The sequence below is a fragment of the Anopheles bellator genome, chromosome X (assembly GCF_943735745.2).
Source record: "Anopheles bellator chromosome X, idAnoBellAS_SP24_06.2, whole genome shotgun sequence".
Lineage (NCBI taxonomy): Eukaryota > Metazoa > Arthropoda > Insecta > Diptera > Culicidae > Anopheles > Anopheles bellator.
In genome coordinates, this window is record NC_071287.1 from 6490764 (window position 1) to 6504699 (window position 13936).

The window sequence follows — 13936 nt, forward strand, 5'->3', positions numbered from 1 at the left end:
AGGATACCAGGCCGGGGAGCACGCTTACGCAGGCCGCTAGCTTGCCTTCCACTACACTACGGGCAAGCGTCTTTGCGGACTCTTCATTCGGCGTCGTGACAAACGCTACAGAATATTCGTTAGCCGCATCCTGGGCAGTGTGTGTTTCGGTCGTCGTGGTACAAGACATACTGTGTTGAAGATGATTATTTATTATGGCCTTTGCGAACGTAAACAAAGGTAGAATAGTAGCCCGTCGATAGGCTAATTCCATTACTTGCGCGTTTTCAAATTCGCAGTAGCAAATGCTGGGTTCGCATCCAGTTAACAACGTTCTACTAAAATAGCCGGTACAATTGCGTATAAATTTTAGCACTTAGAATAAAACATTAGCACACTATTTACGCCTGTATACCTTACGCTAGAATAAAATTCGTGCTAGTAACTACAATCCAACATCGAGCTTAACGAAAATACCTGTGCGAAGTGCGTGTCTTATTTATGTCTTACTGCGGGGCCAGACGATGCGCAACGAAACGTTTTTGACATTTCAGATATTAATTAGCCATTAGCATTAGCCAAACTGTTAGCGCTTCTGTCAAAACGTTTATGTGTCGGCCGACCGCAAAACCCGTTAGTAAACACTTTGTTTAGTAACAGAGGATAATATAAGTTCTTATTTGCTGGTATAGCAACAAAATCGAAAAAAACAGAAAAAAAATCATAAATCAATTTATTTCTCTTCTATTTAGGGTTTTCTCGGATCAAAAACATGTATGTAAACACGTTTGACATTTCGTTTTTATATTTTGCTGCCACACAAAGCGTGAACGGTTTGGCATTACAAAATAATTTTACGCTTCGTGTGGCCCCAGCTTTACGCTTCTTTTCTTTATTTGAGTCCCTTCAGACGAACGCCGAGTCTATGTCCACACAGCTGAAGTAGGTTTACATTGCATATTGCTAGAGTCAGCCTAGGCAACAACTTTGACGGCGCTGTTTGTTTAATAAGGATTTAAAAGAAACGCTGCTGTGATGTAAACAAATGCTACAGTCATCACCGACTGAACTGCATGACCGTGGCTAGATAGGTAAAATTGAAGCGCATGCGTTGCAGCAAAATGGTAGCACATGCACAAAACATTTTTCAACCTCTACAGAGCTATCGCGTAGACATACACCACGAAAACTTGATATCCTGCAACCGTTTATAAAGCCCGATCGAACCCGAACTGAAACGAGGTGCAATATAGTGTTTTCATCGGCTTTTGTGGTAATATATGAAGTACGATGGGCTTCGAAATATCGGAGGAAAAATCTGCCTCAATTTGTCATTAAACAAACAGTTTGACGGTCATTGAAATAAACAGTACATTCCCTTTAGGTTCTGAAATCCACAAACGAAAGCACCACATAGAAAAGCGCAGATTTTGACAGGATACATACAGCAGCAAGGCAGCAGTAAACTCGAGTGTCATGCATAAAGTTCAGATGAGGGGACTGTGTGTGATGTAATTTGTTGCCGTGGTGAATCGATGCCGTTCTTACACCATTGAAACATCCTTGCTGAGTAGCAGTAATTGGGGTGCGCTGTATGCTGTTGGCTAGCTTTTTACACTTAATAGCTGGCCTGGCATTACTCTTCTTTACCGTGCATTACATTTATTACGTTGTAACGGCGCTACAGCGTTCCACCAGCAACCATATGCAGACCGAGGATGCTAAATACATAAAAAAGTAAGTATCCCAAGGAGAAAATAATGTGCGTAGAGACACATCAAAGATTGCCGCATTTGCGTTGCTTCTCTGTTGAACTTTAGTTCACACCTACGCCAAACAATGATATTGATTATTCAGTCTTCTTGGTTCTGTCACATTTTTTCATAATTTTATCCCCTCCTTATTTCGAAATGGAAAATGGGGCGTTTTAGACAGTTGTTTCTAGTCATTTGAAAACATACAGTGAATCCTTGAAAATGATACAGTTTTTTCTCGCTTAATGGTAGACGATGGAAGGGGGGTACTATCGAGCCTCACCCAACCGAAAAAGCGCTTATTGTGAACTATAAACTAGAAGCTGCCGTGTTTGGAGAACCAGGAGACCCAATGTTGGAGGATAAAAAGGTAATACAGAAAGATGATCACATATGTTATTTTGCCTGTTGTTTCTTTTGTTTTTTTTTAATCTTACACGCTGGATTTTCTGGTCCTCAATGATATTTTTCACTGTAAATGTTATTTTATCTAGCTTCCGAGTACATGAAAATGCTTCAGCAAAGCTTGGTAATTATTTTCACTTTATTACTTTATTTTATTTTTCCATTGTTCTTACGCTAGGACTGTCAACGGATAATACGGTTGAAGTCGTTAAATTCCAAAACCGATCCGGCAATATTGGCTCGCGAGGTAGTGGAAAAGTGTGATCTTATCCATCGATCGCAGCTGTCAGATATCGAGCAAATTATTTACTATTTGAAGAATCGCAAGCACGTCGAATCGTCAGTGGCGGCAGCGAACCAGCGCTCCGTTTCGCGCATTTCCGGGAAAATCAGTCCGATGATGGAGGCGGAAAAGGCATCTATTCGTAGCATTGACGAATACATCGAACTACTTTACGAGGATTTGCCAGAGAAAGTAAAAGGTTCTCGTCTTATCTTACAACTCGCCCGCGATCCTGATAATTTGGAGGAGCTAGAGAAAAATGGTGGGTTACTTATACAGTAAAGTGATCAAACGTAACCGGTGCACATTCAACATGACGTACCATTGAAATTTCTATGTTTACAGAAGCCGTTCTCAGTGCACTGTCTCGAGTACTTCGTGAAGATTGGCGCCGTTCTCTAGACCTCTCAACGAACATCATTTATATCTTTTTCTGCTTCTCCACCTATACTAACTTTCACTCGGTCATCGTAAACTACAAAATCGGCTCACTTTGTATGGATGTAATCGACTTCGAGTTGCGGCGTTACGATCAAATGAAGAACGATCTCGACGCACGTAAATGTGCTGCATCAACTGGTATGTGCGCTCCAGACAGTGCCATTCGAGATCGTGAGAAAGAATATAGCGGCATTCGGAACAGTACTGAGCAGTTGGACACTATCATCGATCAGGATAAGCCGAAGGAAATGGAACCTCCTCGACGACGCATACCGGAACTTAAGCAACGCCCAAAGTCGGGCAATTGGGGTAGTTATCACAGTAGTAACGCCGGTAGTGGGTCCGCCAACAGTAATTTCATGACCTCTTCACTCACAAAAGCTCACTCGATGAACAGCAGCTACCACGATCAGCTATCCAACGAAACTGTGAATGGAAATTGCTCTCTCACAGTGAGCACCACATCAACTGACAGCTTGAGTGGAAGTGGCCCGCCTTCTGGTCCGCAAACACCCGGCTCAGTGGGCCCGGATGGGGTTACCGACAAGCCAGACCCCCGGAAGCAAAAAGATGATTACGACAAGATTAACAAACAGTTCAAAATATTCGCACGCAAACAGGAGCAGCTGCTTCGGGTCGCCTTCTATCTTCTGCTGAACATTGCCGAAAACGTAAAGTTGGAGGAGAAAATGCGAAAGAAAAGCATTGTAACAATGTTGTTGAAGGCACTTGAGCGGCAAAACTTTGATCTGCTTGTGCTAGTGGTAACGTTTTTAAAGAAGCTGTCGATCGTGCGTGACAACAAAGAGGAAATGTGCGAACTAAACATTGTTGAAAAACTACCCCGTCTGCTGCAATCGCAAAAGGATCTCGTTCAAATGACACTCAAGTTGTTATTTAATCTATCATTTGATGCACGCCTTCGAGCAAAGATGATACGCGTCGGATTGCTACCGAAGCTCGTTACCTTTTTAAGCGATGACAAGCACCACGGCATCGTAACGAAGATTCTCTATCATATGAGTTTGGACAACAAGATCAAATCAATGTTCACGTACACCGACTGTGTACCAGTTGTCGTCGATATGCTGCTGCTGAATCTTAACCAAAAATCTGACCCTGATCTGATTGCGCTTGGCATAAACCTCGCCCTGAACCGGCGCAATGCGGCGTTAATGATTGAGAACAACCGTCTGCACAATCTGATGTCCCGCGCCTTCAAGTGCCAGGACACAATGATCATGAAAATGATTCGAAACATCTCTGTGCACGACACGCTAAGGCTACACTTTGTGGTACGATTGAGCGACTATTAGAGAATACTGTGTACTCCAAATTACCTATTTGACGTTCGCTCGGTTACTCTTTTTACAGGATTTTGTTGGTGATTTGGCTAAAATACTTACCGAGTGTGATGACGAACATTTTACTGTCGAAAGCCTTGGTATTCTGGGCAATCTTGCACTAGCTGATTTGGATTATTCACAGATCATTCATAATTTCAACCTAATACCACTCATTCGGAATATGCTCGTACCAGGTAAGATTATTTTTTTCTGTAGTTATATGTCGTTTCCAAAAATTATTATTATGTATATTTACCGTACCGGGCATGTTGATTAAAATTAAATGAACAAAAACTCTTTAAGTTTGTTTTCTAGCACGAAAATGCGTAATGAAACAGTAATAATCTTTTTATCTATCTATCTATTTAATAATAATCTATTTAATCTATTCGTTTATTTAACCTTGTCTGTCCAGGCCAATACAAGGACGATATGGTACTGGAGATGGTCGTATTTCTGGGGACGTGTGCATCTGATGAATCGTGCGCCATGTTGCTATGCAAGGCGGATGTTATGCTCTCGCTAATTGAGTTACTCAAGGCGAAACAAGAAGATGACGAAATGGTGTTGCAGATCGTGTTTGTGTTTCAGCAGGTCCTCCGCCATGAGAGCACCCGCTGCTATATGATTAAAGAAACGGAATCACCCGCTTATCTTATTGATCTCATGCATGATAAAAACACCGAAATACGGAAAGTGTGCGACTTCTGCCTAGATATCATCGCGATTACTGACAGCGAGTGGGCATCGCGTATAACGGTGAGTTATATGTTCTTTACACATTTGTCACTCCTAACCTTTTTTTTAATACAAATCAAATATAATTAAAATGTTCAAACTATGGCTTTAATAACTCTGTATTGGTGCATTAATTAGGTGGAAAAATTTCGTAATCACAACAGCCAGTGGCTAAGTATGGTAGACTCGCAGGAGAGCGTTGACGATATTCAAACCAATGGACCGCTAGAAGACGAACAAAGTGACCTAAACGCATACCTAACATCGGATTACCTCGATCAGCTGTATAATTCGGGAGGTGATTCTAATGACGATGCGGAGAGTAATAAAAATCGATCCGGGTCGGCCATGTCCAATTATAGCCGCCCTGTAAGTCGGTAAGTAAAAACGAAAGGCATGACCAAGAACCGATGCATCTATACTGCTACTATTTTTTATTTCTTGCAGATACAGTCGAAGCTTGGAAGATCTGGATACGGTAGCTTAAACCATATGGTTGCACCAACAAGAAAAACAAATGACGTATTGCAATGACTCGAGTTTCATATGTTTAACTGGTTCATCAAGATCGAATGGCATATTCTGCAGTCCGTTAATGATCGTCAGTAAAAAAAACCCAAATAACGTCATTACGTAGAAATATACCTCTGTTCCTGCAACCGCTGCTGCTGTTGACCACTGGTCGTGCAAAACACTATACCGACCGTAGGTAAGCCACCGGAACACGGCGGCAGAGGATGGATGGTTAAGTGATAGTGGCCATTCCGTTTCGTTATCATTTTTTATATAATTGGTAAATCGCACAAATGCAACAAATACGCAAAACAAATACTTAGTGTGAGTTTTAGTTCTCTTCGTATTATATATACAGATATAGAAATATATAGCAATAAAGATATAAAAATATGTCCATCAAAAATGTCATTACACTATAATACGTAAAATTATACATTATTGTGTGTAAATAATCAAATGGTCTAAAATAACACCAAACCTTTCCTTTAAAAATGAAAGTGACAGGGTTTGAGGTTACTCTCGCTGCTGTACGCATTGCAAATAGCAAATAGTTCTGGTAAAAGGGTTACAGACCCCTGTTAGCGTCATTGACGACCGCCGGTTTTGTTTTGTAGAACATCGAATCAAATATGAGGGTTAATCTGCTGGCCTTCCGGTATCACACCCGCGCACAGTGTGCCGGACGAGACAACAAATGTGTTTCTTCAACGCAATTCTTCCCATGATCAATCGTTTGAGATTTCCTTCAAGCGGATGACATAAAGATACGTGCAAGATGAAGCGCTGCACGATTCAGAGAGCCAAGAGAATTATGACACGTTTAGTGCAAATGTAACCGTTGCGTACTTGACGAGGACGAGGACGAAAACGAGGACTGTTACGGAGTGTGGACCGATCGCACGAAGGAGCGTAGGTTCAAAGTGCTCTCGGGTGCACTATTAAATTTTTACTGCGATGCCTTCGGTTTCAGAAGTCTGTTTATTCTGTAACTGATTTTACAACGAGTTCGCAAACTTTCTCTTCGCCTTTGTTTCACACAGTCTTCCAAATAACTGCTTTTCACAACTGTCCTGCAGCAGAGTCTTCGCTGAGAACTTTGACTACTCGTGTGGGCCCTATATTGTCGAGGAAGTTTTGACATAAAGCTGCTTTTAGTCAAACAACGTACAACTTTAAAAAAATTATGTTCAATTTTGCGTAAAGTATAATAGATATGTATTATACATGTAATCCAGCTTTAATGTGTTACAGGGATCCCATCTTTTCTGTGATCATATTTTAAACTATCAGTAAGTAAATAAAAAATAATAATTATTAAATGAAATGTGATTTGTTACCGTGTTGTGATTTGCTAAGGCGTTATTACGACAATTCTTTATTTTAGTTTTACCTGTACGAATTATCCTGTCGTTGATGTGGACAAACTGTACTATCAAAAACGATTACTCGACACTGCTGATTGTCCAGAGGGTACTTGAAGTGGTTTTATTTGGATTTATAAGAAAATGTTCTAGGTTGAGGCTTTGTGGATTGGTTTCTACCTAGAGCAAAGAGCTCTCCTTTCGATCTCTTTCAAATTCGTGCTTGTCTTGTAAGTTGATTCGTAACGGAGTCCACTTGAATTTGGTTTGGAAAATGGTAATCACTCAACTCTAGTTGATTTTTTTTACCTTTTCATAACATTGTGATTGCTCGACTTCATACTCATCTTCCATCAATTCGATCGCACACTGTCGAGGAAACCATCCGCGTAGCCGTTTGTTTTTCTCCGAGAAATCAACCTCACTATGTGTTAGAACTTTTTCGCCAAACAACCAGTGCCTAAGGAAAGAACAATATTTTACTCGTCTAATGCGAAAAATGAACAAATGTTATCCTTACTTCCTCCATCTAGTGACCCGAACAATGTCACCGACTGCTAGTTTGATGCGCGGCTCGTCGGTTAGCGGCGGTGAACAGCAAACCTTAAATCCTTGCGATAGCAATGGAACCCAGCTCCCTGTTACCGTGCGATTGATAGTGTATGTTCTAGTACGAGCGCGTTTTTCTTCCTTTTGGGCCAACTGCTCACGCTGCAGAAATAAAAAAAAAAGAGTAAAGAGTCGGAATAAATTCTAGCAAATCTTGGCGAACGGCAATGCCGATTTTGTATACATACTGTAAGCGTGTATTGATCGCATCCGTCAATTACGGGCCATTCGGTACCGGTGCCAGCGGGAATACATGATAAGTTGAAAACCTGCTGTAGGTTACGCCATCGACCCAAATCGTATGGGTACTGGAACACTTCATTGGTACGATCACGTCGATAGCGTGCCTTCTCCGAAATCCAGTCCTCGATCGCAGTTCGATTACTAAGAATCGCACGCAGCTGATACCCGAACAAGGCACCAACCGTGATAACAACCCCAATCGCTAGCCCTATGTTGAAAACGCACAAGGCGAGGCTCCACAAACCAAGCTGTACTGTTGCCTTCGAAAACTGTCCATAGTAGACGTACCAGTCCCTGTAGAGCCCCATATAGAGCGACGCACTGAGAATGAAAGTAGCCTGCAGGCAGCCTAGGACAGCACAGGCTAGGAATGCGGTGAAGTATCCATGATTGGCCCAACCGACACAATTATTGATCCATGGGCAGTGATGGTCCATTTTGATGACACATCGATTGCACTTTCGACAGTGATGCGACCTAGGTGCCTTGAAACCTTCACAAACGTTGCACTCCTGTAGGTGTTGCTCGTCTTCCGGGTGCTGTGGTCGCCATCTAAGTGACAGGAAACCAGGTCCAATTAATGAGGCCATCACAAAATTAAATCCCGTGCTGGCTGACAACACGATAAACAAGGTCTGGTTGAAGAAACCCGTGAGTGACCGATTCGCCGGCCACCACATGCTATTCATGTACAGTGTCATAATGGTAATAGATTTGATAATGCCTGAAAAACACAAAAAAGGTTAATTGAGATTACATCGCCGTCACCTAATTCCTAAAACTACATTCTGAAGCTACGCAGGATAACTAATGTTATATAACAGGGACAGTGATCTTTGTGACAGCCTTTTGTTAGCTAGTCTTGTAAAACATCGTCTTTGAACTTCGTTGTCTTTTATCACAGCAAGCTTTAAAGACAGTATTTTTTTTTTATAAGGCGTCGCATTTTGTAGTCTTTGTAAGACTGCTTCAAGCCGAGCAGAATATCTTAAGACTGCAATATTCGAGGACACTTTGGGCTTGTGTTCTGCTCCTTACGGTATGGCTCGGTTTGTATTTGGTCTTAAATGAGCAACCGATGTTGACTGTTCGCCTAGATAACTGCGTAACTACGTAAGACACAGCAAGATCGAGATCGAAACGGAACATAAATGCATCCGTTAAGCAGCAAAATGTTTCAAAATAGACAAAAAAAAAGAACAATAACAATGAACAGTCCTTGTTTGCTTCAATAAGATTTTGTACTGTGTAGTATATTTACAAATTTATAATTCCAAAGAATGCTTACCTATTGCAGTCATCGGTCCCCAATGAAGAAAACGACGCAAAGCGCCCGACGTACTTTGTAACATGGTTTTCGTCTTCGGTTTTCAAGCCCCGTGAGTCAAAAAATGCGAAAGAAATGGAAGTGCAACTTATAAAACCCGAGTGGTCGTGTTGTTTAGTGTTGTTGGAAAGTTGTTTCAGGCATTAGGTTGTTAATGATATCATTTTTCGTGGCCATAAGGCTGGTTATCTGATAAAGTCAGCGAGATTTAAATACACAATTCACAGATCGTACAGCGCATTTTGTTTAAATGCAGAAAACGCTCACGGTGTGGTCAAACATGTATAAGTTTTGCAATGTGCTCCCGCTAACAACGAGTAAAGGTGAAGGAAACTGTTCCAATCGTATGCGAACAGGTTCCTTTACAACAGAAAGACTTTATTTAGTGGGTGGGTAAATTTCCCCAAACGAAATGTATCAGGAAAAAAATGTCTATGCAAAACGAAAACAATGTCTTACTGATCTTTTGACAGCTTTGGGGGTTTTGACACTTCTGGTGCGTATATGCTTTTGTTGCGCTTACGCACACAACTTTCGATTGAGAAATTGTAGATACAGAGCAATGTCAATAGACTAGAGTTGTTGACACATTTGTACGAAAACTTCGCCTTGTAGCAGTTTTCAACTACTCAGCACGTAAATACAGTCCGATTATACCAAGCAAGACGCTGCTTTTCGAGATTAAACGACGTCGGAAATATGTTTAAAGCAACGAACGTATTTGAGCCGATGGGTAATGGGATTAGATACAACGGACCACTGTGGCGTTGTTCAATCTTAGATGAACGAACCAATTATAACCAATTTGGCGTTGGGTTAATGAAATACCAATCCGAAATTCTTAAGAACGTACAATATGCTGATCGATTTGGACAAATTTGCATTCAATAAAACAGTTGAAATACTTTATCTTGAACTCTCAACGGTCACATTCTTATCACCCATTTCATACATCCATTTGTCAAATCGGCTTGTCCGTGCAAAACAGGTAATCAATTTTCTTGCATTTTCGAAATTTTCGAAAATCACAACTGCAAGGGAATTCTTAATTCTGCTCGTAAATTTGTCCGTTTTTAAATCGTAGTCATGAAAAAATAACAACGGAATGAAGATACGGGTTTTTCTTTAGGCGAAAGTTTGGCACTTTCTCTGATTGGATGAAATCACAGCGCTGCTGTAGACGCTCCGATGTTGTATGGGATTTTCTCAGTACAAAGCCGACGGCAGAGACAGAACTGTCAGTTGCACTCCCCTTTTAGACCGGAGTGGTTGTGTTTTGTCTCTCTTGCGAAAGGCGCCATTTGTATGCCTATGCTGCAGCACGGCTTCTAATCGATCTGCAGTTGTGTTATTAACGTCAAACGCTGTAACGTGTACGGGTGTATGGTGCAAGTGCTGCTGCACCGACAGCAAGTGAGCATTTGGGGTACATTGCAGTTCTTTCTATTTGTGGGTTAGTTGCGTGAGTAGTCCCCTCAGACTGCACCGAATGTTGCCTCCCGACGACGACGACGATTTGCGAAACATTCTTAGCAATTCAAAGTTTGCTGTTTCGAAATCGACTGTAGGTCAGTCGCCAGAGTGCACCTGGCGCTTCGATAAATTCCTTGCTCTACGACACGCTGTTTACCGCGAAGGATTTCCCCCCAACATAACACTCGAAGCTACTGTGGTTCCACAAGCTTGTCCGCTGCTTTTCTTACACAATCTCTACAGTCAACGTTGTGCCGCATAAGTTTGGTGTCGTCGCGTGTGCCGCTGATGTGTGTAGTTGCGCCTTGAAACAAATTTGCTCCAGCTCTTGCACGGCCACAGAGTGTGGGAAAACCAAAACAACGCGAAAAGGGCTCGTTATCGACAATCGAGTGTAAACCGCAGAATTTCGCCGTGCGCAAATATCACCCCAGAATATTGCCGTTTTCGTGTTTTTGTCCGTCTGCTGGAAAGATGCGTACCGAGGCTTGATGTCTGGCGGAAAATTTGTGGCCGTTAGTGTTACGTTGATCGAATGTCTATGCATAAGGCAAGGTCTAGAAGAAGTTGCTCTCTGTTTCTAATAATCTTCTGATCCTTCGCATGGTCCGCAAGTCCATGGAAGATCCCATCCTGCATTGTAGCCGAGAGTTTTACCACATCTTAAACGCAGTAGCGCGCCCACGTTAACTCTGCAGAATGCTTGCGCCATCTCCTTGGGCACGCGTTGCATATTCATGATGCGGTTACCTTTTGCTTCTTAATTTAGCATTTATATCGCAACCCATAGACAATCCCGTTCCGTACTAGATACTCGATGCACATAGCATCGAGGGAGGAAAGGAGATGTGGAAGTATGGAAGGACAGGCGCTATGCTTGCCGCTATCGTAACAAAATTTTGAACCACCCTAGCAGCCTTTACCGCAAACGTCAGGCCTTTTCACGCCCAGAAATATGTTTTTCCATGAGTTTTCCCGTTTTTCGGACACGTAAAGCGAGCACGCGCGTGTGTGTGCTTTTTATCGCTGGATATTTTAAGCATTTTTTCGGAAAGCTGTACCCGAAATATGCCAAAACGTTGCGAAAAAGGACCGGGTGAAACGTTGGTGGTGAAAAAAAATACACTGCCAGCTACATTTTCAATTGACTAGTGGTGGTCCTGTTGGTTTTGTGTTTCTGTTTTTCTTTGCTCCTTGTATGTACAAACAGTTGTGCTAAATGATGTTATGCGGCATATGACACATGGATTGGTCCTGGCGTCTCGCTCATCCCTCAACCCTTCTTGTCCTCCAAGATGATCAAGCACGCGCGCGCGCACATTTTCTTTCACTAACCCTTCGCCACACGGAAAGGTTTTCGCAAACAACAGCCCCATATCGAGGACGCATGCAAACGCGTGCGCGTAGGGGAGGCTCTTCCCTGCAACCTGAGCCCCAATTTTCATCAAATCACTTATGCTACTGTTTTTGTTGGCACTTGGCTATCACTGAAAGAGAGTCAGACAGAAAACAAAAAAAAGGAAAAACAAAATGCATGAGACACATTCTGTTACCTGCAGCAGTTTGCCGTGAATGATTTGATTCAACGTTAAGCGTTTTTCTTTTTCGCGTTTAACACGCTACTCTTTTAACCGATGGTGGAAGAACTACTCCTCTATTGGACAGGGGTGACGGTATCAATTGGCGCACTTTGACAACGAGCAATGACGGAAGGGTTTGTTTTCTGCTTCTTTTTCCATCTGCGTAGCCATTCCGATAAAGGCTCACGGCGCTGCATACGACGACGACGACGACGACGGCAGCGGCAGTGTGAAGTGGCAAGACGGGAAGGCCTACAAGCTAAGCAAGACAAGGGTTCACCATTGTAGGCACAGCAAGAGCTGCAAGGAAGTGTGCCATCGAGGGACGCGGTGGCGGCCATTTGGTTGGGCAGGGATAGGTCGTAGGCACCACCGCGTACCACGGCCCACCACTGCTACATCATACTCTACGGCGACGGCATGATGAGTAATAATAGTTCTTGTAGCAACAACAGCAGCAACACCAACAGCAACAACAGCAGCAACAATAACAACATCAACAACAACAACAGCAATAACAATATCATCTGCAACAAGAACTCCAATAACAGCAGCAAAATCAATTCAATCAGTAACAACAGCAACGCTGTCAACAAAAAGACCAACAGTACCGGCACGGCATCATCCAGTTCAGTGGTTTGTCACGGCATGCCGGGCGCTACATCGCGGCGCGTAGCGAAACGCAAAGCATCGATAAGTAAGTTCAAACACTGAATCGTTTCTTAGCGCTGTGTCTCAATAGTTTAAGCGTACTCTGTCTAAAGCAAGGGACGTTCTGACTGTGGACTTCCTCTATTCGGCGAACATGCGAAGGAACTGAAAATGTCTTTACACACACGACGTTCATTCTTTATTTGCGTTTGCTTTAACCTTCGGAATGCGTTTCTACTGATTGGGGCGTGGGGCTCAGAAAGTTCTGCCAAAACGGAACAGTAAGCTGCAACCCCAATATTATTAGTCTTCTACCAAGCTTCATTTCGACCAATTAGGTTGTAATGAGAATGATCGAAGCAGAGAAGGATGCGGATCACACGAGTCCTTCAAACCTTAACTTGAAAACAGAAGCCAGAGATAGTTTGTTACGTGTCATACTTGTTTAAAATATATTTGATTTCTAAACCGACGTAGACAACAGCATCGTCATTCGGTCGCGGTATCGCGGCAAATCGAACGTCTACAACACCGTTTGCTACATGGAATTGTTATTGATAGTCCCGTTATTTTCGGTTTGAATTTTACCATGGCCCACTTATTTCAGAATTATTTGGTATAAAAACCACACTAAAAAAATAAAACAGGTATATCGCGGGGAACCGGCAGTAGCATATTAGAGGCTATTATAAAGCAGTTCGAATAGCGGCAGTTTTGTATCTTGGCATCGCCTGACCAATCGCTATAATTTCTGCTTGTCGCCTTCAGCCACTTCGCCCAAATTTCAAGCTTTTGAGTACCATCGTCCATCATTAATGTTCCTTGTGGCGGCTTTAAATCGGGATCACAATTCCAGCACAGGTATTGGCGATATTCGACCGTCAAGCGCTGTTCAAAGAAAATTCGCGTCCCTACGTTTTGGTTGTTCGCCAACAAACCACGTTTGTTCCATCGTCAACAGTTTATGTTTATGCAGGTCTCCCAAATGTCATATTTGAGGTACTGTCCATTTCCAACAGTGCAAAACACAAATCAACAACCGCACTCAATCGGCATGGTAACCGGTGAACCACAGTCTGTGCCACGGGCTCATCGTTTGGTGCGTATTTAGGCCAACCGTCTAGCGTGGTCCCGAACTGGCTGCGAAGTGTACGGAGGTACGCTGCGGGAACTGTTTAAATGTGGCTTTTTCGTAGTATGCCGTGGTCGTTGCTGTCGTTGAAAGGTACG

General features: G+C 42.7%; 2 protein-coding genes across 5 annotated transcripts; one reads left to right on the forward strand and one right to left on the reverse strand.

Annotated features, from left to right (window-relative positions):
- Window positions 1–1488: 1488 nt before the first annotated feature.
- Window positions 1489–6054, forward strand: LOC131214000 (kinesin-associated protein 3). Of its 3 annotated transcripts, XM_058208292.1 has the most exons (9): window positions 1489–1716; window positions 1986–2103; window positions 2317–2683; window positions 2767–3171; window positions 3244–4157; window positions 4237–4402; window positions 4624–4967; window positions 5085–5323; window positions 5394–6054. In XM_058208292.1, the coding sequence occupies exons 1-9, from the start codon at window positions 1574–1576 to the stop codon at window positions 5431–5433; spliced, it is 2736 nt and encodes a 911-aa protein (XP_058064275.1). In that variant the 5' UTR covers window positions 1489–1573; the 3' UTR covers window positions 5434–6054. The 3 variants fall into 3 exon arrangements, with proteins under 3 accessions (XP_058064275.1, XP_058064273.1, XP_058064274.1); XM_058208290.1 differs by having other exon boundaries at window positions 2767–4157; XM_058208291.1 differs by having other exon boundaries at window positions 2770–4157.
- A 385-nt stretch (window positions 6055–6439) lies between these two features.
- LOC131213241 (palmitoyltransferase ZDHHC6) lies at window positions 6440–9454 on the reverse strand. 2 transcript variants are annotated; one of them, XR_009156954.1, is made up of 5 exons: window positions 8964–9454; window positions 7621–8399; window positions 7344–7534; window positions 6853–7283; window positions 6440–6745 (listed from the first exon to the last, which is right to left on the reverse strand). XR_009156954.1 is itself a non-coding variant. In XM_058207248.1 (4 exons), the coding sequence occupies exons 1-4, from the start codon at window positions 9025–9027 to the stop codon at window positions 7115–7117; spliced, it is 1203 nt and encodes a 400-aa protein (XP_058063231.1). In that variant the 5' UTR covers window positions 9028–9454; the 3' UTR covers window positions 6440–7114. The 2 variants fall into 2 exon arrangements, 1 of the variants encoding a protein (XP_058063231.1); XM_058207248.1 differs by having other exon boundaries at window positions 6440–7283.
- Between the last annotated feature and the right edge of the window lie 4482 nt (window positions 9455–13936).